This window comes from Staurois parvus, unplaced genomic scaffold, assembly GCF_062004578.1.
Source record: "Staurois parvus isolate SC_StPar_1 unplaced genomic scaffold, SC_StPar_1.0 ptg000656l, whole genome shotgun sequence".
NCBI classification, from domain to species: domain Eukaryota; kingdom Metazoa; phylum Chordata; class Amphibia; order Anura; family Ranidae; genus Staurois; species Staurois parvus.
The window spans coordinates 6071-33733 of NW_028318452.1; the positions used below are offsets into that span (position 1 = coordinate 6071).

Genomic DNA, 27663 nt, shown 5'->3' on the forward strand with positions numbered 1-27663 from the left:
CACAACTAGCTGATATGTCAATACTAGCCACTGAAAGTGAAAAGTCAAATATTTCAGAAGCCCCAGGGTCCCCAGAGATGAGAACAATGTTATAGGTTCACAAACGCTTCACCTCTGTGAAATGAAATTGTAGAAGTGGGGAATAGATGGGGAAGATTGATACTTCATTACCATGTGGATTCACTTGTCACTGTGCTGCCCAAGTCCGTAATGCAATTTTAAAGTCCTTTTTGTAACGCGTATAAATGTGTTTATTTTTAGACCTATGTAAAAAGCCAGGACAAACAGTTCGCTGCAGCCACAATTCAAGCAATCGGAAGATGTGCAACCAATATATCTGCCGTGACTGACACCTGTCTTAATGGCCTTGTGTACCTATTGTCAAACAGAGATGGTAAGATAATCCATCTTTTCCTTGTGAAGATGTTTATATTTTTGTGTGACATACTTCCCGATTGCCTTCTGTGTGTTATGATATTTGTAGCGGTTTGCTTCATTTATTCCACAGATTTGGACAACCTGCAGACCTCTGTTTATTATTTGTGACTGGCAAGGCATGTTTAGTATAGTCGTTCTTGATCTGCACAGTGGCCATTTCTGTCATTTCCTTTTATGCAGTTTGAAATTAAAAATGCAGAATTCAGAAAAAAGTGCCGCAGTGTAAAATAAAAATTGAACATGCCTTTGTTCCCTTTCTCATCCACTGCTAACCACAGGATTAGATATCCAAAATAGGGTAGAAATCTAGTCATGCAGGTAACTCTGATGGGCCTTTATTACACAATTGGGAGAATTTTGCCATTATTGTACAGTCTTTATTGAAGAAAAGCAAGTTACAATAAATGTGAACTAAAATTCTGTCACAAACTGTGAGCAGGCAGAAGAGACATGTGATGCAGCAACATTGTGAATAGTTGAAGATTGTAAGAGATTAGTAAATGGCTGTTTACCGATCTCCTCTATACCAACTGAAGCCAAAAGAACTTGAACCCAAGTTTACAGCTCCAGCCTTGTTTAGTCACAGGTTCTCCTTTTGAAGATCAGAATTAACCATTCTGAATTTATATAATCCTCCTTTTGTAGATATCAGGTACACAAAGGCTGATGCTTTAGTTCAGGAGCAGTGTGAGAGGGTTTTAATACGAGTCCATTTTGACTGTTTTTGGATGTTTATTTTTTTTTTTACTTTTTGCACATGTATAAAATATTATATTTTAACACTGTACCATGGCTGGAATGAAGATAAATTGTTCAGCTGCACTGGTACTACACTACACAGTTATATGAAGGGGTACATAAATTGTAAATGTGGTTTAATGATTAGTGTTAACTTTGACTTCAAATACAAACATTCTTGCTTTTTAAAAAGTACAGATCAGTTAGCCAGGACTGTAACAAACCTACAATGCTGTATTTTAATCAGATACTTGTGACATCTCCTAATTCATAACTTCAACTCTACACACACTACCTGACACAGTTTATAATTGAGCAGAGACTCTCTTGATCACAAGATTTGTTAAAGACATTAAAGTACTTTTATTTGTGCAGTGAAAGGAAGAGACATGCAATCATAATCAGGGTCAGAACGGGTTCCTTCCTGGGCCATGAGCCTGGTGGTAGTTGCTATCTCTGCAGACCATAGTGCTACACCAGTGCCATCAAACAATGCTTAGTAAGCAGACATGCCCTCTCTGTCACCGTCATTGCTATGCTCCTTTTTAGAATGAAAAACTGCGAGTGTGTGTGTGTTGGACTTAACTTATAATCAGATTATTATCATACAGTATTTATATAGCGCCGACAGTTTGCGCAGCACTTTACAACATGAGGGCAGACAGTACAGAACCTTGGGGGATCCCTATGGAGGAGAAAGTGGAACTGCAAGCGACACTGAAGATGCGGTGGGCTAGGTAGACTGAGAACCAGCGAAGAATACACAGAGACCAAAGGAGGAGGGGGTGTTCAACCGTATCAAAGGCAGCTAAAAGGTCCAGAAGTACAGAATAGTGACCATTGGTTTTAGCTGTTAGTAAATCGTTTATGCATTTTAGGATAGCTGTTTCTGTGGAGTGTTGAAGGCGAAATCAAGACTGAAGGGGATCATTATGGTTGTTCTTAATGAGGTAGTCTCTCAGTTCATTGTAGACCAGATGTTCAAGGAGTTTTGAGGAAAAGGTGAGCAAGGAGATGGGGCATAGGTTAAGTATAGTGAGGCCCAAGGAAGGCTTTTTAAGTATGATGGCGACTAGTGCATGTTTTAGAGAGTTCTGGAAGATGCCAGAAGAGAGGGAGAGATTGAAGTTGTGTGTTAGAGAGTGTAGAATAGAGCCAGATGGTGACCACGGTATTTGGGAGGGAACAGGGTTCAGGGGACAGTGGATGAAGGGGAGTCATGATTCTGTGGACATAGTGTTAAGGGGGGGGAGGTATCTGCAAAGCGGAGTTCTCACAAATTGTATCAATCTTATTTTTGAAGTTATTGGTGATCTCCTGGGCAGTAAGTGAGTTAGAGCTGTTTGTTCTGCAAAGAAAACAATTCCGATTTATCACTGTGTGGACAGCAAAATTGTGTTTTTTTGAAAAACAAATGAAACCCCCAACTCCAGCTAATACTTTTTAAACAGATTTAAAGTCAAAACCTTTACTCCAGAGATGCAACATTCACAAGCTTCCTCACTGTTCCCGACATCTTTAGCCCTTTCTAGGGTGTGAGTCTTTGCAGACTTCATTAGCCGGTGCAGGACTACATAATTCCTCTGCATGTGCACGGGAGTTCATCCTAACAGCCAGGTATGTTTGTGGTTTTTTGTATTGCAGAAGTTACATATCATTTTACTTACGCCCAATTCGGGGCAACTAAAACATTTTTCATTGCAATGGGGCTGTGCTTGTACTGCAAGGGGTATTTGCCCGTTTTGATCTATGGGGACAAAAATTGTAACACACCTGATCCTCCGTTCTTTTTGCAGTTAGACTGGTCCCCATAACTTCTCCCTCATGCTCCAGGGATTTATAGTCCTGCATTGGATTGTGATAATGCTGAGGGGTCAGTTCTTTGAGCGTGGGAAGTGACATCTGCTGGGAGAATTTTTGTTTACTTGTGTAAGCTCTGATGCTTTTGTGTATCAGTATTTGACGCATGCATGTATTATGTAATTTCCTGGATGCGAACGTGATAGTTTCACATTCGGTCTGCACATGCTTGGGTAAACACAGATGCCGAGAAGCATCGACGCTTACTCTCGTACAGGGACATGCAGCAATTTACATCTATAATTGGCTGTATGCCCCACCTGTATCTACCCGGCTTTGAGAAAATGGTGTGTGCACAGGCCCAGTATCGGCCAGCTCAAGAGAAACCAGCTGACATTTAGCCACTGTGTACAGAAGCCGGTCTAACATCTGGCTTCTGTTGAACAGATATGCTAGAAACACACTATATGATAAACGCTGGCAGCCAATGGCATTGTGTTTTGGTGAGGGAGCAGCTCCCCTGTCAGAACACAATAGCTTAGCAGGGAAGGATCACTGCACTAATATGGCTTAGTTAGTGATGCTGATCTCTAGCAATGGTGACCTCTGGTTTTTTTTCGATCAGCCGGCTGGGTTGAATGAAAAAAAAAAAAACTTGAAATGTGTACCTAGCATTACACTAAGCATATTTTATGCCTAATTACATGTGTGTGCATGTAATAATAGTTTATCCTAGCTGTCATTTTTGCTGGACAACTTGGCCTACATGTAATGGTGGAGAAAATTATAAACAAAGGCTTGTGAAAGAAAAATTTAAAAAAATCATATAGTGAATGCCGCCAACCCATGCAGTTACCAGAACACAGTATTTTTCACTATGGTGGCTCATTTTCAGGTCCACTTTAAATATAAGTGTACTTGTATAATTCTGAGTACAACAAAAGTATTTTATTGTAAACAGAAGTATTCAGGATTTAAGGCTGATGGAATCAGATTATCCTGAACATTTCAGATGTTTTAGTCTTGCTGTCTTCTGGCCGTAGGTTGTGATTTTTTTTTTTTTTGCTTGTGATCTTATTTAATTAACAGCTGGTCCTTGCCTTCCACCAGGTGACAGTAGAATACCATACAAATCATTTCAGAATCCTCTGTATTCACGGTACATGCCTCCTAGTTAAATGAGCTCAGTTTTTCAAGCCTAATCACACAAGACATGTGGGAAATACATTTCTGATAAACCCTATGAAGTAACACTGAGCACTGCTCTAGATAAATATTTTTCTTTAGCCCTTTTTGCTAGTGTGCTAATTTTTTTCCTTTTTGCTATTTGGACAATGAAACCTACATTAGACTTAAAAATGTATTTAAGACACTGAAGTGCATACTGAAAACAGAATACCCACAGGATTAACCAATGTTTATCATGGGACGTTCAAAATAATAAACACTAGCATGTAAATTTAGAAAAAAAAAAAAAAAAAAAAAAGATAATTTGCACACAGACACAATATAACTTACAGACTTTCCATTATAGAGTATGTAAACCCAACTTTTCATATTCCTAATATGTGCCTGCTGTACCATGTACTTGTATGAAAAAGTATCTTGTTCTTTTTGTATTGCTTCCTTTGTGTGAAATCGCTGGTGTTCCTGCCAGTCCCTCTGCTTTCCTTTTGAAAACTGACCATGCTAGGCATGAGAGTGAAGCGTGGTCAGTTCTCTTGCAGTGCTTAGTCTGCCCTTCTCCAATGATCAGACTTAACACACACTCCCCCCTGCACAGCCAATCACTGGGAAGTTGAGCGAACTGCTGTTTCTCCTCCCCAAGGTCTCTGTTTTCAGCTGCATAATTTGCTTAGAGGGTCTGTGATCACTTATAAAACAGGGAAAACTATTTTAAAAGGTGAGGGTTTACATATACTTTAAATATCAGAGGAAATTCGTGGTCAAAAATTAACATATGTTCTATATGTAGGTGACACATTTAAAAATCTTGACAACTTAATCAAGGAGGGAATGGTAACATGCCTTTTAAGCCCTGCAGAACTGATCAGGTGGCCTAAATTAATTGTATATTTTAAAGAAAAGGTTGCTGTAAAAGCTGAGCTTTTGTTTCAACTTCGATTGCTGTGACATAAGTTAAATCCTTGGCCCAGTCCGCTGTCTTTCGCAGCTCAGTGCTCTGAGAGGGTGAAAGAGTGGACTGCACATGCATGGGTAGGGAACAAATCCGAGTGCTCATTTTGGGAGTTGCCAGGGCTGCTTATCCAAAACTCAATATGTCCTGCCATCTGTAGGGTGGAGAAGGGAGGACAATTGAATAAATAGATTGAAAAAGTCAGGATTCTTTTACTTATTGTATTGAGAACTGTAGTGCATAGGGATGTATTTGGCAAGTCCATAAAGTAAAAAAAAAATACTGGTGAATTTTCTTGACTCAACAGCTGAATTTCAGCTGTTGAGTCAAGCTGTTTTTCTTAAAGTGCAGGGAATTTTGTTAGTGATGGTTTATATACAAAAAGCCCTTCGTGGAGTTTTTGCAGTCACCCTGATATCTGACCTTGTCCATGATTCCATTTTCCAGATAACAAACGTGTAACATCTAACTTTTGGGTTAACTGTTGGAGCAGTTTTGGGTTGGGCCTTGCACTGAACATTGTGTCTACGTATCTCATGGTACTGATTTTTGGAGTCTGCGTACATTTAGGAACGAACTGAAATGACAAAAAAATATTTATTTCCCTAAAGTTATCTGGCAAATTTAATTGTGCAATTCTAGAAATGTCATTGTACATTAAGAGATTCCATTGCTTAGCTTTTTGTGTTTTTAAATAGCATTTGTATTGTTGGAGGCCTTTTAATTTTTCTCACCTGTGAATGCTTTAGAGCAGGGGTCTCCAAACTTTCTAAAGAAGGGGCCAGTTTACTGTCTTTCAGACTTTAGGGGGGTCGGGCTGTGCTCATTGGGAGTGTACAATTCCCAATCTTTGGTATTAGGGGAAGAAATAGTTGGTATTCCCTCTTAGATTGTGAGCTCCAAGGAGCAGGGCCCTCCTAACCCTCTTTTATTGAACTGTATTGTTGCTGTATTGTCTCGTGTTATATTGTAAAACACTGAACAAGATGTTGGCGCTATATAAATCCTGTATAATAATGGTGTCAGTGGAAGGAATAGTGCCCCATTGTTGGTGTCAGTGGCAGGAATTCTGCCCCATTGTTGGTGTCAGTGGTAGGAGTAATGCCTCAAGGGCTGGATAAAGGCAGTCAAAATCCCGCAGCTTGGAGACCACGGTTTTAGAGTGTTTAAAAAGGATGATCATGAATCCTGATTCCTTTAGTAGTTAAAGGAAAGCTGTTGGTCAGAGAATCAAGCCTCTAATGGGCAGCACAGTGGCTAAATGGTTAGCACTTCCGCCTGGCAGTACTAGGGTCGTTGGTTCGAATCCCAACCACTGCACCACCTGCATGGAGTTTTCATGTTCTCTCTGTGCCTGCGTGGGTTTCCTCCGGGTACTCCGGTTTCCTACCACACTCCAAAGACATGCTGGTAGGTTAATTGGATCTTGTTTAAATTGTCCCTCGTATGTGTATGTATGAATGTAAGTTAGGGACTTTAGATTGTACACCCCTTGAGGGTTAGGGACCGATGTCAATATACATTATATATGTAAAGTGCTGTGTAAATTGAAGGCGCTATATAGAAGTACCTGTAATAAATAATGTCTATATCCACAGTGCAAAGTAAAGAACATATCAATAGGCTGCTGAGGCCACACATTGCATTGTGGCATGCACTAGAGCTGTACCTTTACATTTTTGGGAGGCCTATATTTGCATATTTTGTGACGAGATTTCAAGGCCTCTTGGAAGGTGCACCCAAGTTTGGTGGATTTCTTTAAAGTGGTAGTAAACTCCCCTGCCCAACTTTACCCCATGTAAAGCATTATAAAATCACTTACGTGTTGGTGGCTTTAAAAGTATTACAAACTGCGCTGTTTAGGAGATATCACCCAATGTTTGTGTCAGTGATGTCACTCGCGCATGCACATTTTTTTCCCCCTCTTACAGTATACTCAGCAGTCTGTGCATCTACAGTTGTGTTACAAATAATAGCAGTCCAACATCACTAACCAGATCAATCACTGTTTTTGGTATAAATTATATTTCTATATGGCAAATATTTTACTAAAAAGTGTAGTAGAGGAAAGCCCATTTCACATGGGCGTTCCATATGTCCAGTTTTTAGCTGTCCGTTTACGTATGAAAAACGGACACCCATGTATTTTTATGGACTAGAGGATGTAAACGGATGATCATCTGTTTATAACTGTTAATGTCCACATCCGTTAACATCCGTTTTTTTTTAACTGAAGAATACCCTATTTTTCTTCCATTAAAAAAAAATACAAACACAACGGATGGTAAACTGATGTATACGGTCCATTTTCTGCATTGGTAAAGGATGTAAACTGATGTAAACAGATGAAAAATGGCTGTAAACGGATGAAAATGGCTATAAATGGGTGCAAAACTGATGTGAACTGATTGTTTTTTTTCTTGGAAAAAACTTGACTGAACTGATGAAAAAAACAAAACGCCTGTGTGAAAGGACCCTAATAGAAATACAGACCCAACAGTCATGACATGTATGGTGCTGATTCTGTGTAATTGAATCATTAATTGAAATGTGCATGTTTAAAATAGCAGTGTGGAGTTCAATTAGTGAGGACGTTCAGTCTGTGAAAAAAACAGTTGTCAAACAGGTGGCCCCTATTTGACCACTTGCTAACCTAACCGTGCTATAGCCAAATGACAGCTTAGCACGGTTGTCCAGCAGCACTCACCCAGCAATCTCCATGATCTTCTGTGTCCTACAGATACAGCTGATCATGTGATGAGGTAAAAGACCAATCACAGTGGCCTTTTACCACATGATCAGCTGTGTCCAATGACACAGAAGATCATAAAGTAAATACAGTTGCCGGTTATCAGAAGCACTTTCCTCACGCTGTCAGTGTGAGGGAAAGTACTGCCGATAACCGGCAGCTGTCACAGAGCAGATCAGCACTGATCAGGGCACTGCAGTGCCGCCTATCAGTGCCGCCCATAAGGGAGCATCATTGCTGCATATCCATGCAGCAGCATCAGTGCCACCTCAGTAGTGCAGTCTATCAGTGCCCATCAGTGCTGCCTGTCCGTGCCTACCTCATCAGTGCTGCCTATCAGTGCAGCCTCATTAGCACACATCAGTGAAGTAGAAAAAATACCTGTTTGCAAAATTTTATAATAGAAACAAAGAAAACTTTTTTTTTCCCCCAAGTTTTTTGCTCTTATCTTGTTTATAGTGCAAAAAATAAAACACCCAGTGGTGATTAAATACCACCAAAAGAAAAAGCTCTACAGTCAGGTCCATAAATATTGGGACATCGACACAATTCTAACATTTTTGGCTCTATACACCACCACAATGGATTTGAAATGAAACGAACAAGATGTGCTTTAACTGCAGACTGTCAGCTTTAATTTGAGGGTATTTACATCCAAATCAGGTGAACGGTGTAGGAATGACAACAGTTTGCATATGTGCCTCCCACTTGTTAAGGGACCAAAAGTAATGGGACAGAATAATAATCATAAATCAAACTTTAATTTTTTAATACTTGGTTGCAAATCCTTTGCAGTCAATTACAGCCTGAAGTCTGGAACGCATAGACATCACCAGACGCTGGGTTTCATCCCTGGTGATGCTCTGCCAGGCCTCTACTGCAACTGTCTTCAGTTCCTGCTTGTTCTTGGGGCATTTTCCCTTCAGTTTTGTCTTCAGCAAGTGAAACCAATGCTCAATTGGATTCAGGTCAGGTGATTGACTTGGCCATTGCATAACATTCCACTTCTTTCCCTTAAAAAAACTCTTTGGTTGCTTTTGCAGTATGCTTTGGGTCATTGTCCATCTGCACTGTGAAGCGGCGTCCAATGAGTTCTGAATCATTTGGCTGAATATGAGCAGATAATATTGCCCCAAACACTTCAGAATTCATCCTGCTGCTTTTGTCAGCAATCACATCATCAATAAATACAAGAGAACCAGTTCCATTGGCAGCCATACATGCCCACGCCGTGACACTACCACCACCATGCTTCACTGATGAGGTGGTATGCTTAGGATCATGAGCAGTTCCTTTCCTTCTCCATACTCTTCTCTTCCCATCACTCTGGTACAAGTTGATCTTGGTCTCATCTGTCCATAGGATGTTGTTCCAGAACTGTGAAGGCTTTTTTAGATGTCGTTTGGCAAACTCTAATCTGGCCTTCCTGTTTTTGAGGCTCACCAATGGTTTCCATCTTGTGGTGAACCCTCTGTATTCACTCTGGTGAAGTCTTCTCTTGATTGTGGACTTTGACACACATACACCTACCTCCTGGAGAGTGTTCTTGATCTGGCCAACTGTTGTGAAGGCTGTTTTCTTCACCAGGGAAAGAATTCTTCAGTCATCCACCACAGTTGTTTTCCGTGGTCTTCCGGGTCTGTTAGTGTTGCTGAGCTCACCCGTGCGTTCCTTCTTTTTAAGGACGTTCCAAACAGTTGTTTTGGCCACGCCTAATGTTTTTGCTATCTCTCTGATGGGTTTGTTTTGTTTTTTCAGCCTAATGATGGCTTGCTTCACTGAGAGTGACAGCTCTTTGGATCTCATCTTGAGAGTTGACAGCAACAGATTCCAAATGCAAATAGCACACTTGAAATGAACTCTGGACCTTTTATCTGCTCATTGTAATTGGGATAATGAGGGAATAACACGCACCTGGCCATGGAACAGCTGAGAAGCCAATTGTCCCATTACTTTTGGTCCCTTAACAAGTGGGAGGCACATATGCAAACTGTTGTCATTCCTACACCGTTCACCTGATTTGGTTGTAAATACCCTCAAATTAAAGCTGACAGTCTGCAGTTAAAGCACGTTTTGTTTGTTTCATTTCAAATCCATTGTGGTGGTGTATAGAGCCAAAAATATTAGAATTGTGTCAATGTCCCAATATTTATGGACCTGACTGTATATGGGTACAGTGTTGCATGACTGCACAATTGTCATTCAAAGTGCGACAGCGCTGAAAACTGAAAATCGGCCTGGGCACAAAGAGGGTAAAAGTGTCCTGTAGGCAAGTGGTTAAGGACGAAAGCAGCAAATGTTGTACATGCTTGGTATAGTGTATTCATCTCTGAAAATCTGAGCAAAATGGGTTGTTCCAGTCCTTGTTCAGAAGAATAGCGTACTGATTAAAAAGTTGATTGGAGAGGGGAAAACATAAATAAGTGCAGAAAATGATAGGCTGGTCAGCTAAAATGATCTCACCTGCTTTAAAATGGCAACCAAAACAAAAAAAAAATGTTCAAGAAAATGGAAAACTACCATTTGAATGGATCGAATAATAGCAAAAATTGCAAAGACTCAGGCAGTGATCAGCTCCAGAGTGATCAAAGAAGGTGTAAAGTTACCTGTGAGTACTGTAACAATTAGAAGACGCCTATGAGAAGCCAAGCTATCTGCAAGAAGCCCCCGCAAAGTCCCACTGTTGGGGGAAAAAAAAACATGTCCTGAATGGGTTACAATTTGCCAAAGAACACATTGACTGGCCTAAAGAGAAATGGTGCAACATTTTTTGGACTGATGAAAGCAAGCTTGTTCTTTTTGGGTCTAGGGGCCCCCAAACACTGAATTCAAGCCACAGCACACTAGAGAGAGTGAAGCATGGTATTGCAAGCATCATGATATGGGGATGTTTCTCTTGCTATGGTTTTGGGCCTATTTATTGCATACCAGGGATCATGGATCAGTTTGAATACATCAGAAAACTTGAAGAGGTCATGTTGCCTTATGCCGAAGAGGAAATCTTTCAGACCAACAAGAGTAACGTTATGAAGTGGCCAGCACAATCCCTGGACCTGAATTCAATATAAAACTTGTGGGGTAACATCACAAATTCTGTTTCTAAGGTAAAACCAAGAAATGCAGAGGAATTGTGGAATGCTATTGTATTGCTATTTTTTGAACAGCCTAATATTCCCTTTTCTTCACTTTTTGTAAAGCAGTAACAAATTTGAAACCTTTTTTTCTTCATGTTTTGATTTGGAATAGAATGTGTAGTGTTCCCAGTGCATTTTCATGTTTGGAAATAAAAGCTATTATAAGGATTTTGAGCATTACTCACTTTTTTAAACACACTTCTATTATTTTTAACACAACTGTATGTGCTCTGATAGCATAACTACACGGCGTTGCAATTCCCTGAGATCCCGCTGTTCCTGAAACACACCATGTGACTAGCTACATCACAGGGGGTGTGAACAAAGACATTCATCCTTAACACTAGGAGGATATTTGCATGTGTATTCTTATAGGTTTGTTGCCAAGGTAAAGGTATACAAAACAAGGCTTGGTTAACCTTTAGTGAGCATGTGCAAGATTCTGGCTTTAAGGGAGAGGAAAGGGCGGAAGTACAGATGATGCTGGAATCAAAAGGCAACTGCAAGCATGGCACCGGCTTCAGCTGGAACAGATAAAAAAAGAATCCAAGCTGCACAAACCATAAGAAAGATGTAATAAGGCTAATTAGTATCTTGGGTTGTTTACAAATGTTATACATAGTAGCCTTGTGATTGCTGGGAATTTTTCTTCAGAGTTTATTACCGCTTTATTGGATTGCAGTGGTGCTCCTATGGCTGACTGGCTATATATACCCATCCCTCTGCACTGAATAAGTGTTTGTACTTGGGAAATACAATCCCAATCCCAAAAAAGTTGGGACAATGTGTAAAATTTACAGAAAAACAGAATGCAATTATTTGCAAATCTTAAAAACCCATATTTTATTCACAATATAAAAAGAAAACCTCAAATGTTAAATTGTGAAAAGACTTTTCACATAATTTTAATATTCAAAGCAAACTCATCCATCCATGTCTTTATGCTTTATTTTACTGAGAAATCACTTTGAACCCCCCCCCCCCCACATTTCTGAAAGTGGTCATCTTGAGTAAGGGCATACTATTAATGTATTATTTAGTTCCTGAAATCCATCTGCCCTTAGCTCAAGCAGGAGGATTTACTTGGCTTTGAAAATCCCTTCTCCCCTCCTGGAGACTCCTGGGAGGTATAGCATCACGTGCCTAGGCCTGGAAGCAAGGACGTAACTGAAGAAATGTTTAAAAAAATGAAAAAAAGGTTAGAAAAATTTAAATATAATAGTATTTCATATTTATTTATCAATGCTAGAAGCATAAGGATTACAAATAGTTGATGTTGATTGAGAGAGTGTAGTTCGGCTTTAAGAAAAAAAAAGTAGCAACATTTCTCAAAAAAGTTAAGACAGGGCCATGTTTACCATGGTGTAGCATCCCCTCTTCTTTTAACAACATTCTGTAAATGTCTCTGAACTAAGCAGACCAGACAGAATTTTGGGATAGGAATGTTTCTTCACAGAGAGAGCTGTGAAAATGTGGAATAGACTCCCTCAAGAGTTGGTTCTGGCCAGCTCAGTGGATTGCTTCAAAAAAGGCTTGGATTCTTTCTTGGATACACAGAATATAACTGGATACTAACATTTATAGGTAAAGTTGATCCAGGGAATATCCGATTGCATCTCGGGATCAGGAAGGAATTTGTTCCCCTGCAGGAGCAAATTGGATCATGCTTTGCTGATGTTTTTTGCCTTTATCTGGATCAACTGTGGGTGTAGGATTATAACTTTTTTTTTTTTTTAATGATTGAACTGCATGGACTTTTGTCTTTTTTTCAGCCAGACTGACAATGTAACTTATCCTTTAAATGGCACAATGAACTGTTTTCACAGACAGCAATTCTTGGAAGTATTCCTGAGCCCATGCAGTAATGTCCATAACAGAATCATGCCTGTTTTTAATGTAATGCCTTCTGAAGGTCCGAAGATCACGGGTGTCAAGTATTGTGTTTCGGCCGTGCCCCCTTGTGCACCGAGATTTCTCAAGATTCCCTGAATCTCTTCATCAGATGATATATTTAAAATATTTGCAATTTTACATTGAGGAACTTTATTTTGAAATTGTTCAAATTTTAGCCGCAGCTTTTCATAGATTGGTGAACCTCTGCCAATCTTTACCTCTGAGAGACTCTGACTCTCTAAATTGCTCTTTTTATACCCAGTCTTGTTACTGACCTGTTGCCAATTAACCTAATTAATTGCAAAATGTTCTTCCAGCTCTTACTTATTAGTACTACCTACTTTGCAAACCTTTTTTTTGCCTTGTCTCAACTTTTTTGAGACATGTTGCTGCCATCAATTTCAGAATTTATTTTTTTCTTTAAATGGTACATTTTCCCAGTTTAAACATTTGATATGTTTTCTATTTTCAATAGTGAATAAAATATCAGTTTGAGATTTTAAAATCATTGCATTCTTTATGTAGATTTTATAAAATGACCCAACTTTTTTGGAATTGGGGTTGTAGTTCAATAGGGGATCCAAAAATTGTTCTGTCACTGGAACCCTTTGATTGCCTTGTATACCTCTGTTGCTGATAAATCACCTTAATTGTCACCCCCTAGACAAAATGAGAAATTAACACTTGAAGTGCAGGGTGAGGCCACTGCGAGATCAATTCTGTTCATCCTAGCTGGAGATCAGCACTCAGAAAATCAAAAGTCATGTATTACATTTATTTTTTTTTATTATCATTTGGCTTGTTTATCAACGTATTGCAAATAACATCTGTCTGATACAGCTGTCATTTGCCACTGCAGAAGTGAATTTGACTATAGGCCCTGGGCCAGCACAAACAATATATGACACCATGAGTTGTGTTGATGAGTAAGGACCAACCTAATTTGGAGTTGTCTTATGTCTTTGTATACATTTCTTGGGGTTCTTTTTTTGTATTTCAGATGCTGTGGTTGCAGAAAGTGTTGTCGTCATTAAGAATCTCCTACAAACACAGACCGCTCATCATAGTGAAATCATAAAACACATGGCAAAACTCCTTGACAAAATTACTGTAAGTAAATTTTACATTTTTTATTGCTAAGAATAAAGTAACTGACCAAAATGCTTGCTTGTTCCCCTTGGGCCCACAATTCTTGCCTTATTAGGGAATGGGGCTAGTAAGGACTTGTTCTCACCAGCCCTAAACTAAAATGGGCGCAGGCAGGTGGCCATTTTGTAGCAGCAATGAAGGGTGGTGCTTTAGGTAGTCCACAGGTGAGTATTTTTTTTTTTTTTTTCAACCATTGGTTTGAATGAAAATAAAATGGCTTGATTCCCCCATCCACACACTCAATATGGATAAGGGAATTCTCCCCGCTGAGCTATTGTATTCTCACAATACAAGGATCAGTGCTTCCAAAGCTGTTCAAGCAGGGAAAATCAGACAGGATGCTTGTAGAGAAGTCAGTCAGTAGATCAACTTCTATACAACCTCTCTGCACGTGCATGGAACGAAATTTGGTCAGACCCTGCTAAACCGGCCCAATTTCAGTCCACTTATGGCCGGCTTTAAGTTTTTACAATTTAAATAATAGAAGCTCCGTTTTTGTTTTTTTTTAATAAAAGTCAGCAGCTACAAAGGCTATAGCTGCTGACTTTTTATAAACACACACTCGTCCGTCCCAGATTCCAGCGATATGCTCACCCAAGCCATTCCTTCTCTCCCTCTTCTCTCCGTGGTGCCGGTATCTGAGCTGTGGACACCCAGCTGTGACAGCTTGTGGCTTCACAGCCAGGTGTGCACTGCACATACACGAGTTGCTTTGCACTTCCTGAATGGCCTGGCTGTCTTCTGGGATCTATGAAGTGTCCTTGAAGACTGCGGGGGAAAGGAGGGGGCCAAACTTCTGGTTCAGTTTGCCACAGCGAACTGAGCCAGAAGTGGGAGCGGGTACATGTCAAAACTAAAATGTGATAGGTTGCAGCATTTTAATTGCCTCCAGTGCTTTTCAAAATGCTTAACTGATTGAGCAGGCGTTGCCTTTTGTTAATTTTGAAGGGTTAAAGATCAATTCCAGACAAGTGAAACCTGTCAGTGAGCTACTAATGCTCTTGAGCTAATACTGCAGCTGTGGTAAAATAAGAACCCCAGCCAGAGTTTTACATAAACCACTTCAACCAGAATCATGATAGCCCACTGAAAGTGTACTTCTAAAGCCTGTGCTGTGTCTCCTACTCTCTCTCCCTGCTTCCCTTCTCTATCACATTCTGACTTCCAAGACCGGTGCTGACATGATAGGCTGTAATAAACAACGTTTTAGTACTGACACTTTATTTTTTTTATATCAGTTATTCTGTATGTGTGAGACATCAATGAACCTGTGTTGGCCACTTGGGAATAGTTCTGCAATACAAGCAGGATTTTTCAATCCATTCAGTGAAAATTGAAGTATTCAACTTGGGTGAATTTGCTCCCTTTATGCATCTGAAGGTTTAGATTTCAGTTTTGAAAGTAAAAGTACCTTTTAACCTCCACTTTATGAAAGTGTATGTAAACCCTAACAATGAATGTATTCCTCCCTTGTTTGCTCCCTCTTTGGAGATCTGTATACATGTGCAAAAATATCAGTTGCTCCTGTCAGAAATCCAGTGAGCTGTTAACCTTCTTTGATCTTTGCTCATGTAGGATTTATTTTATTTCTTTAGACTATAGATACCCCATTCATGTCTCAAAAAAATTCCTCCTGTCCTTGGATTTCAATGCTGCTGCTCCATAGATACAGTACATTGAATGAGTGTTGTCACCCTAGGACAGGAAGTGTGTTTCTGGTATGATCACCTGATGAAAATGAAAAAGCACAAAAAAAAGAAAACAAATGCAGGTTTATGTAAGGACTGGTAAACTTTTTTTTGGTGGTTAGAGATGCTTTAAATATACATTTCTGGTACGAAGCAGGACCTCTTTTCTCCTTGAGAACAACCTGAATGTTTTGGAGCATGGATTTGGTTGAAATATTTATTGGTAATATCGTTCTTGCTGCCTCAGTATCATCACAGTTCAGCTTCTGCATATTTCTAAGTGATAATTGCATGTTTACTCAAAGGCTAAATTCAACTTTAGAAATATGTTAAAGCAGAACTATACCTGCTTCTGCTCCACCACTGACATCTTTGGCCGGCTGGCTTCTGGGTCTGGATTGCCAGCTGCTTTTATTGGCCGGGCGGGGATGATGTCACTCCCGTGCATGCATGGGAGTTCAGTAAGATTCGGTTCTTCTGAATTTGTACAGTGAGTATGTGTGGCTCTCTGTACAAGGGTGAACAGTCAGTAAGGAACTTTAATGCACCAGAGTCAATGCATGTTTATTAAATTCTTGCCAGTTTGCCCATTTTTAATGTTAGCCTAAAGTTCCTCTTTAAACCCGTATTTAGAGTGTAATTGTAACCTGCTCCTAAGTACCCGTTTCCCGCCCCCAGAGTCCCTTCCCTGTGATGATGTGTAGGGGTTGCTCTCCCACTCCGGCTGCTCCGCAGCCTTTATCACAATTCACAGTTGCATCATTCATTCACAGAGTTCTGTGAATGAATAAGCTACAGGTCCCATCAGTGTCTGTTGTAGAAGAACTTGTAGTTCTCAACGGAACATGAGTGTGGTAATAGTACATTAACATTTCTTCCAGTAACTGAACGCCCTTACAGAGGTATGAGCAGAGAGCTAGAAGAAGTGTCTTCAGGAGCCTGACATTGCACCAGGGATCCACTTATGATGGGTACAATACTTAGCTGGTTCACGTGGAAAAAAAATACTGCATTTTCTTTCCTTCAAAAATATGTGCATTTATTAATTTTTCATAATGGTGAACTTAGCCTTTAAATCAAAACTGTACTAAGAGAAATATGGAGGCCATCATTGTCAGCCTCTTTAAATGCTAATTGTCTAGCGATCATGTGGATGTAATGGCTGTAACTGACCTGGAACAAGCTTTCAGATCTGGAAGGTTAAAAAGAAATCAGGAATCCTAATCTGCATTCTTAGGATTCAACGACTTAAAAAGTTGGTTCACCGTGACATCAAGGCAACTAGCATTTTATAAGGTGAGATCAGCAATAGTCTCTAATTCCTCAGCTTAGGTTTCCTTTAATGCCACAAAATCTGAGATCTTTGTTGTGTGAGCAGCATTACCTTGAAGAAACCAGTCAGGTTTCTGTTTGTTGGTGTCCACTCAGAGAAAGACTGAATTCCCTTTGGTTGCTATAGATTAGTGTTTTTAGTTCTTTGTTCTTTACTCTAGAATATTTCCTTCTTGATTTCTAATGACAAGAGCTCTACGTTTTATGAATTTAATCTAGGCTTAAAGGTCGTTCTGTACACAATCAGTGACTTCAGTGACATGCTAATTGGGGTGACCACCCTACTTTTATTTTAACTCTCTCACATGTGTATCTAATTGAAATATGGTGACCTCATAAACAGAAGTGTTTATTTAACAGGATGTGCTTGCATCATGGGTATATTAAGTGCTTAGTTTAGATACAAATTGTGCTTAATGGAGCTCTTTTTTAAATAAGCCAGTGTCTGCATATTAGCAAAGCCTTTACATAAATGACCAACCTAAAAGTATCCTCCTCTTTGTGTAGTTACCTTTTGCTTCAGCTTGTTGCTGTGGTTACTTAAGTAATAAAGTAATTTGCCTATTTGAAACTACATCATGGATAATTTAAAATCCTATTTTCTTTTAATTTGTCTGAGACTTTGCAGATCATGTCAGAAATCATTTCTGTGTATGTAGCTGAGTCTATGGTATCCTGCATATTCCTCTTTATTGCAGAAGGGAATAGCAAGATATGAAAACAGCTGGAGTTTTCTATAGAAGCACTCACTTTTTTTACATGAGAATATATTTCTAACATTGCTTTTATCAAATGCAAGTAAGCGAATACTTTTCTTGATCATCGCTTATGCCCACAATGAAGTAGAAAGGCTTTTCTTTCTTCTGGCGAACCTAAAAATCACAGAGGGGTGAAAAACTGTCTTTATGCGAGTGTGTATGCAGCCCCTGAGAGCGATCAAGCCTTGAGTACCAGGGAGTAGAGGTAGACTTCTGCTTGATTCAGGATGACAAGGGACCTTCAGCCATTGGATCTCATCACATTTTGTAATCAAGTTTCTGCTATGTGCACGAACACTGAATTTTAATGCTAGGGGAAATATCATTTTTAGCAAAATACTGTTGTGAGAAAAAAATCCTACTCTGGTAAATGTAAGCAGGTAATGCATGTAGTGATGGTGCTTTGTATATTTCTTTTTTTTCCACTTTCATTTCTTTATATTCTCTTCCTATTTACATGCAGACTACACTGATCCGTACAGCAGCTGGGACAAACTTTTAAGTTAGGCAAACATATTGTGATTAAAGGATCTCCTTTAGAGTTATTAAGAATGGGTCCTTCCTGATTATAAATGCTTAGTTTAGCTATGCAGGATTGTTGTTCATACATCTAAAATGTAATTGTACTGTGTTTGCGGACAGATTCTAACACAGCTGGCTTTAACACTGCCAACTGGCACAGGATTTAGGCAGGATTACCAACTTTTAGGGCACATGCAGTTTCCCTTAAAATCAATGGAAATGCATGAAACTACATGTTGATGCATGTTGCAGTATGTGTCAATGGCATGCATTGATGTGCCATTTTTCATAGGTTGAACCATGCATTGACATGTTTTCATCAATTAAATCCATAAGCCTTAAAGGATAAGTTCAACTTTGGGAACATGTCACATGTTCCACCCATTTTTAGGGTGCAACATGAAACCTTTTCCCACTCCTCTTGCCGATTCCCCCCCCCCCCTCTCCCTCCCCTGCCAATTATGACAGCTGGCCGGAGAACTTCTCCCTACACCCACTGACAAAATTTGAAAAGAACACCGCTCTGCCTTTGTGGCTGGCGGCTTTGTTCTTGACATAACAGGGTTGCTGCATTGAGTCTTTCTGTCATTGTGTAACTGCCTCCCCCCCTCTCTCTCTCCCCCCCTCCCCCCTCTCTCTCCCCCCTCCCCCCTCTCTCCCCCCCCTCCCCCCCTCCCCCCTCTCTCCCCCCCTCCCCCCTCTCTCCCCCCCTCCCCCCTCTCTCCCCCCCTCCCCCCCTCCCCCCTCTCTCCCCCCCCTCCCCCCTCCCCCCTCTCTCCCCCCCTCCCCCCTCTCTCCCCTCTCTCCCCCCTCTCTCCCCTCTCTCCCCCCTCTCCCCCCTCTCTCCCCCCTCTCTCCCCCCTCTCTCCCCCCCTCCCCCCTCTCTCCCCCCCTCCCCCCCTCTCCCCTCTCTCCCCCCTCCCCCCTCTCTCCCCCCCCTCCCCCCTCTCTCCCCCCTCCCCCCTCTCTCCCCCCCTCCCCCCTCCCTCTCTCCTCTCTCCCCTCTCTCTCCCTCCCCCCTCTCTCCCCTCTCTCTCCCCTCTCTCTCCCTCCCCCCTCTCTCCCCTCTCTCTCCCTCCCCCCTCTCTCCCTCCCCCCTCTCTCCCCCCTCTCTCCCTCCCCCCTCTCTCCCCTCTCTCTCCCTCCCCCCTCTCCCTCTCCTCCCCCCTCTCCCCCTCCCCCCTCTCCCTCTCCTCCCCCCCCCCTCTCCTCCCCCCCTCCCCCCCCCCTCCCCCCCTCTCCTCCCCCCTCTCCCCCCCTCTCCTCCCCCCTCTCCTCCCCCCTCTCCTCCCCCCTCTCCCCCCTCTCCTCCCCCCTCTCCCCCCCTCTCCTCCCCCTCTCCTCCCCCCTCTCCTCCCCCCTCTCTCTCCCCCTCTCCTCCCCCTCTCCTCCCCTCTCTCTCCCCCTCTCTCCCCTCTCTCTCCCTCCCCCCTCTCCCTCTCCCCCCTCTCCCTCTCCCCCCTCTCCCTCTCCCCCCTCTCCCTCTCCCCCCTCTCCCTCTCCCCCCTCTCCCCTCTCTCCCTCTCTCCCCCCCTCTCCCTCTCTCCCTCTCTCCCCCCCCCTCTCCCTCTCTCCCCCCTCTCCCCCTCTCCCCCCTCTCCCCCCTCTCTCCCCCTCCCCCCCCTCTCCCCCCCCCCTCCCCCCCCTCTCCTCCCCCCCCCTCTCCTCCCCCCCCCCTCTCCTCCCCCCCCCTCCTCTCCTCCCCCCCCCCCCTCCTCTCCTCCCCCCCCCCTCCCCCCTCTCTCCCCCCTCTCTCCCCTCCTCTCCCCCCCCTCCTCTCCTCCCCCCCCTTCTCCCCCCCCCCTCCTCTCCTCCCCCCCTCCTCCCCCCTCTCTCTCCCCCCCTCTCCCCCCCTCTCTCTGGCCTTGGCTTTCCTACCTAAGGAAGCAACGGCGTTCCATACGTAACAGGAAATAATCCTTCATTTTGTGGGAACCCCAGAAACCAGAAAGAAACAGATTACAGCAAGATCAACATCCATAGATGACTGACTGCTTATATAGAAGAACAGAAAGAATGGAGACAGTCATCCAACTTATTTGTTCTGTTCAAAGACAGAAAAAGCTAAGGCCACAAAAAACACGCAAGATTTATGAAAATGACTATTGAAGTAGGATACAGAACATGGTTGTTAGACCCTCCTTCAGGGATTTTGGACATTATTGCCTGGACCTGAAATCCAGTTCAGATCAGGCCTTCAGGAGGAAGGTTCTTCAAGCAGTGGTCCCACCCTTGCAGGCATTTCTAGCCTATCCTCTTGTTTAGTTGTCCTGGAAAATGACTTGGGAAAGCGGAATTATTTACCTATTAATTAGATTTCCAGGAATCTTCCAGGACAGTGTTATCTCACTTTTGTAATTTACAGTTGTCTTTTTGTTTTAGTTGTGTTTCCTTTTAATTACCTTTTATTTTTGGGTTATAAACATACCTTCCGTAATTTGGTACTACCAAGGGACTATAGGGGGTGAGCCTTTTTTATAGTAATGTTGATCATGAGTTTCTTTGTCTAGGTTGGAGGGGCCCCTTTCTAGTGTAGCTGTCCTGGAACATTCCTGAAAATCTAGTTAGCAGGTACAGTGCCTTGAAAAAGTATTCATACCCCTTGTAATTTTCCACATTTTGTCATGTTACAGCCAAAAACATTAATTTTTTTTATTGGGAATTTATGTGATAGACCAACACACAGTGGCATATAATTGTGAAGTGGAAGGAAAAATGATAAATGGTTTTCAAAATTTTGTTACAAATAAATATCTGAGTCAATACTTTGTATAACCACCTTTCGCTTCAATTACAGCTGCAAGTCTTTTGCGTATGTCTCCACCAGCTTTGCATATCTAGAGAGTAAAATTTTTGCCCTTTCTTCTTTGCAAAATAGCTCAAGCTCTGTCACATTGGATGGAGAGCATCTGTGAACAGCAATCTTCAAGTCTTGCCACAGTTTCTTAATTGGATTTAGGTCTGGACTTTGACTGGGCCACTCTTAACACATGAATATGCTTTGATCTATTCTAAACCATTCCATTGTAGCTCTGGCTATATGTTTAGGGTCGTTGTTCTGCTGGAAGATGAACCTCCACCCCAGTCTCAAGTGTTTTGCAAACTCTAACAGGTGTTAGTTTTCTGTCACAGATAGCATTTTGCTGTTAGGCCAAAAACTTCCATTTTGGTCTCATCTGACCAGAGCACCTTCTTACACATGTTTGCTGTGTCCCCCACGTGGCTTCTTGCAAACTTTATGGCTTTCTTTCAACAATGGCTTTCTTCTTGCCACTCTTCCATAAAAGCTAGATTTGTATAGTGCACAACTAATCGTTGTCCTGTGGACAGATTCTCCCACCTGAGCTATGGATCTCTGCAGCTCCTCTAGAGTTACTATGGGTCTCTTGGCTGCTTCTCTGATTAATGCTGTCCTTGTCCGGCCTGTCAGTTTAGGTGGACTGCCATATCATGGTAGGTTTACAGTTGTGCCATACTCTTTCCATTTTCAGATGATGGATTGAACAGTGCTTCATGAGATGTTCAAAGCTTAATATTTTTTTTATACCCTAACCCTGCTTTAAACTTCTCCACAACTTTATCCTTGACCTGTCTGGTGTGTTCTTTGGCCTTCATGATGCTGTGTGTTCACTAATGTTCTCTAACAAACTTCTGAGGGCTTCACAGAACAGCTGTATTTATACTGAGATTAAATTACACACAGGTGGTCTCTATTTACTAATTAGGTGACTTCTGAAGGCAATTGGTTCAACTATATTTTAGTTAGGGGTATCAGAGTAAAGGGGGCTGAATACAAATGCACACCACAGTTTTCAGATATTTATTTGTAAAACATTTTGAAAACCATTTATAATTTTCCTTCCACTTAACAATTATGTGCCACTTTGTGTTGGTCTATCATATAAAATTCCAATAAAATACATTTAAATTTTTGGTTGTAACACGGCAAAATGTGGAAAATTTAAAGGGGTATGAATACTTTCAAGGCACTGTAAATAACGGTTTTGTTTATAATACATAAAAATACATGGGGGTGGGGGGGATTAATCAAATCTGGAGCAGCTGTGAATGACAAGCATTCATGTTCTCTTTCATTTTTAAAGCTTAAATGCCAACTCCACCTTTAGGACTTTGTTACATGTTACATTCTTCATGTGAATGAATAAACTAGAAGTCCCATGTGCCGCACTCAACGTACATTGACACTGGTTCCAGCTCAGTAACAGTCTTTACATCAATATGTAGATAGAGCAGAAGAAGGAGTCTTCATGAGCCTGGCATTGCGCCTGTGATTCACGGATTATGAGTGCAGTGCTTTGCAGACTCATTTGCCAAACAATTTATAAATGCACAAATATATGTGCTTAAATTATTATTTTTTTTAAAGGTGGACTTTGCATTTAACTGAATAGGGCTGAAGAATAGAAGCAGATTGGTTGCCATGTACAACTGCTCCAGATTTTGTGTGCTCCAGTTGTGATAAATTCCCCTCAGTGTATCCATGATAGTTGTCCATTTTCAGATTTCAGAGTTTAAATTCTCAACCAATGGTTGATAAATTCATTGGACACTTATGCCTATTGGATGCCAAAGTTTACCAAAATATCCTACAAGATAATGTCAGGGTGGCTGTCAGACTTGGTAGAAATTGAGTGATACAGCAGAACAATGACCCAAAGCATTGAAGTAAATCCAGAACAGACTTGCTTCAGAAACAGAAAATGGGCCTTTTGGAGTGGCCCAGTACAGACCTTAAACCCACAGAAAATCCATGGAATGACCTTGAGAGTCGTTCACACCAGACATCCTACAAATGTGTCTGACCTGCAGCAGTTTCGTAAATAAGAATGGTCAAAAATTCCTCCTGAATGCTGTGCAGGTATGATTTGGAGCTGCCAAAAGCGCTTGATTGAGGTCATTGACAAAGGAGTTTCGACCAGCTATTAACGGGTTCACTTACTTTTTCCTCTGGCACTGTTAATGCTTAATGTTCAATAGACATGAGATATTAGAATTATTTTGTGTGTTATCAACTTGAGCACATTGTGTTTGTCTATTGTGACTTAGTTGAGGATCAGATCACATTTTATGGCAAAGTATTGCAGAAAACCAGTTGAATCCAAGTGGTGACCTTTTCTTGCCACTGTACATTATGGCCTTGTGCACACGGAGTGTTAATAGCGCTGCTTTTAGGGGTGTCTGCTGTTTTATTTTTTTTTCTTCTGCTTCTAAACGCCGCTCCATGTTGGTCTAGGTGTCCATGCACACATAAGCATCTAGAAAAAAAACAGTGCCTGCATGTCGAAGAGCAGCAGCGTTTAGGCAGAAAAGACGCTTGACGTGTGTAAACCTGTCTAAATGTGCATTAATGCTAGGCATGTCAAGCTCTTGAGCAAATTATTAGTCTGGCTAATAAAATGAGTTAACGCCTAAATGAGTCTAGATGCATCGTGTTTTTTATTTTTTTTTTATTTTGCCAAAATGCTGCTGCCAGGAGGAAAGACGCTTAGGAGACCTGGTTAAATGTCCTGTGTGCATGGGACCTTTAAATAGAAAATGTATGAGTCCCTTTGGTAAGAGACAGGTCCTGTTTTTTAAACCAGGTAGTACTTTCCAATTAATGCATCTTAATGTGCTAATTGTTTTAATTTCTGTTCAAACATTTCCTGACAAAAAGAAAGAGTGACTCCTCTTGTCATAGTAATTAGGCTTTTTACATTAACGGACAAAGGATTAAATGTTAGAAAGGTTGAGCAATTAGGAGGCACACTCAACATTAAAAGCTGTTGTCTGCTTGCAATTATGTGCTAATGAAGTTGCTGGAGATATTTATAAACCCAGTATGTGGAGTTTTTGAGATGGTAAGAGATTTTCAGAAGGTGTCAGTAAGTGCTAAAATGTAGGCCATGACAGAAGGAAAAGTGTCGCACCTTGAAATCTTGCCTCTAGCACCTATATCCGTTATTTCAAGCCTTGAACCCCTAATACAGTGGTTTACACATTTATAGAACTGCATTTTAGAAACAATTTGTGTATAGTAGATTATTTTGATTGTGCAAAATAGAACTGTACACAGGCATTTGCTGTGTGTGGCAAAATTATTTGCTTCTTAGAGAGCCTGTATAAATTGTAAGCAGTCTTGGCTGGTAGAGGAAAACAATTTATTTTCTCACATTGGGCAGAGCCAAACAAAACATCTAACCATATCTGATTACTTTGTTATGGACTAACCTGGTGAGTTTAATAATTTTCTGACTGGATTAACCAGTTTCCAACCACACTATAGCCGAAGGACGGCTACAGCGCGGTTGTCTAGTTCTGGGACGACATCCTTGGACATCATTCCAGAACACCCCCCCCCTTCCCCGCGTGCGCCCCCGGTGATTGCTGTGATACGGTAAACTGCCAATCACGGTGGCCTTTTACCACGTGATCAGCTGTGTCCAATGACACAGATCATGGGTAAATACAGTTGCCGGTTATCGGCAAACTGCTGCCGAGAAACGCCAATTGTCAGCGAAAGGGATCGGCATGATCATCAGGGCACTGATGATCAATGCCCCGATCAGTTCCCAGCAGAGCCGCCCACCTGTGCCCATCAGTTCCACCCATCAGTGCCATCCACCTGTACCCATCAGTGCCACCCACCTGTGCCCACCAGTGCCGCCCATCAATGCCGCCTACCTGTGCAGCATCATCAATGCCACCCATCAGTGCAGCCTCATCAACGCACATCAGTGATGGAGAAAAATTTACCTATTTGCAAAATTTTATAATGGAAACAAAGACTTTTTTTTTTCTAATTTTTTGCAATTTTTTGGTTTATAGCGTAAAAAATAAAATGCCAAGCAGCGATTAAATACCACCAAAAGAAAGCTCTATTTGTGTGGAAAAAAAAAATTTCATATGGGTACAATGTTGCATGATCTCGCAATTGTCATTCAAAGTGCGACAGCTCTGAAAGCTGAAAATTGGCCTGGGCAGGAAGGGGGTAGAAGTGCCCTGTAGGCAAGCCAGATGCATTTCCCATCAAATGGAAAACACCCCTGACACTCCCTATTCTTGCTCTACCTCTGTCGTAATTGCGTTCCTAGGTAATGCTTTTAGCAACTCAACTGATGTAGGCCTTGGCCTAGGTATCTTAACAGGTTCATTTTGTACAGTGGGGCAAAAAAGTATTTAGTCAGCCACCAATTGTGCAAGTTCTCCCACTTAAAAAGATGAGAGAGGCCTGTAATTGGCATCATAGGTAGACCTCAACTATGAGAGACAAAATGAGAAAAAAAATCCAGACAATCAAATTGATTTGGAAAGAATTTATTTGCAAATTAAGTATTTGGTCAATATCAAAAGTTCATCTCAATACTTTGTTATATATCCTTTGTTGGCAATGACAGAGGTCAAACGTTTCCTGTAAGTCTTCACAAGGTTGGCACACACTGTTGCTGGTATGTTGGCCCATTCCTCCATGCAGATCTCCTCTAGAGCAGTGATGTTTTGGGGCTGTCGCTGGGCAACACAGACTTTCAACTCCCTCCAAAGGTTTTCTATGGGGTTGAGATCTGGAGACTGGCTAGGCCACTCCAGGACCTTGAAATGCTTCTTACGAAGCCACTCCTTCATTACCTGGGTGGTGTGTTTGGTATCATTGTCATGTTGGAAGACCCAGCCATGTTTCATCTTCAATGCCCTTGCTGATGGAAGGAGGTTTGCACTCAAAATCTCACGATACATGGCCCCATTCATTCTGTCCTGTACATGGATCAGTAGTCCTGGTCCCTTTACGGAGAAACAGCCCCAAAGCATGATGTTGCCAACCCCATGTTTCACAGTAGGTATGGTGTTCTTTGGATGCGTTCTGCTTCTACCAAATAGTTCTGTTTTGGTTTCATCTGACCATATGACATTCTCCCAATCCTCTTCTGGATCATCCAAATGCTCTCTAGCAAACTTCAGACAGTCCCAGACATGTACTGGCTTAAGCAGGGGGACACGTCTGGCACTGCAGGATCTGAGTCCCTGGCGGCGTACAGTGTTACTGATGGTAGCCTTTGTTACGTTTGTCCCAGCTCTCTGCAGGTCATTCACTAGTTCCCCCCGTGTGGTCCTGGGATTTTTGCTCACCGTTCTTGTGGTCATTTTAACCCCACGGGGTGAGATCTTGTGTGGAGCCCCAGATCGAGGGAGATTATCGGTGGTCTTGTATGTCTTCCATTTTCTAATTAGTGCTCCCACAGTTGATTTGTTTACACCAAGCTGCTTGCCTATTGCAGATTCAGTCTTCCCAGCCTGGTGCAGGTCTACAATTTTGTTTCTGATGTCCTTCGACAGCTCTTTGGTCTTCACCATAGTGGAGTTTGGAGTGTGACTGTTTGAGGTTGTGGACAGGTGTCTTTTATACTGATAACAAGTTCAAACAGGTGCCATTGATACAGGTAATGAGTGCAGGACAGAGGAGCCTCTTACAGAAGAAGGTACAGGTCTGTGAGAGCCAGAAATCTTGCTTGTTTGTAGGTGACCAAATACTTATTTTCCACCATAATTTGCAAATAAATTCTTTCCAAATCGGCCAATGTGATTGTCTGGATTTTTTTTCTCATTTTGTCTCTCATAGTCCAGGTCTACCTATGATGCCAATTACAGGCCTCTCTCATCTTTTTAAGTGGGAGAACTTGCACAATTGGTGGCTGACTAAATACTTTTTTGCCCCATTGTATAGGAATATGGGTGACACTATGGCAAGGCATAGGTGATGCAAATTTCTCTCCTGGAACCAAGAGTGAAAGGAAAGAAAATTGCTTGATTCCTGCATCCACTCTGTCAGGGTTGATAGGGGAATCCTTCCCACAGCGCTATTGTGTTCTTCCGGGAGGGAGCCTTCCCTGCTAACAGAACACGATTACTGCTAGCAGCTATAGATGCATGCAAAAAATCTGACAGACTGGTTGTACTGAAGTCGACCGATGGATCAGCTTCAGTACAACCAGCCTGCCCATAGATAGATCAAAACTCGACCAATCCCTGCTAAACCAGCTGAGATTCAATTCATCTATGGCTGGCTAATGGCTCTGTATAACGCTAAGCCTAGTACACATCAGGCATGGTATTGATTTTCAAATTAGTGAGCCAAATATAGGTAAGAGGGGTCATCCACTTGTTCTTCTGTACTGTGTTTGTGAATGTGGGACACTTCTGCTTTATGATCAGTCAGGACAGCATTACCCCTTTGATTCCAATGCCTGTTGTGTGGTTCTGTAAATTTTAAACTCTTCTGAGCCTAACATAACAATGAGAATATTTAACAGTACACGAAATGGCCACTGCC

The 27663-nt window shown here is 41.7% G+C and overlaps 1 protein-coding gene across 1 annotated transcript in view; it reads left to right on the top strand.

Moving 5' to 3' along the window:
• Positions 1-256: 256 nt before the first annotated feature.
• The window catches only part of LOC149448799 (AP-3 complex subunit beta-1-like), a 229597-nt gene continuing 202190 nt past the window's right edge, over positions 257-27663 (top strand). The window contains exons 1-2 of the mRNA XM_089694209.1: positions 257-394; positions 13890-13999. Of these exons, the coding sequence (XP_089550335.1) occupies positions 13973-13999 (27 nt within the window). The 5' untranslated portion in view covers positions 257-394; positions 13890-13972. The remainder of the gene's footprint in view (positions 395-13889; positions 14000-27663) is intronic.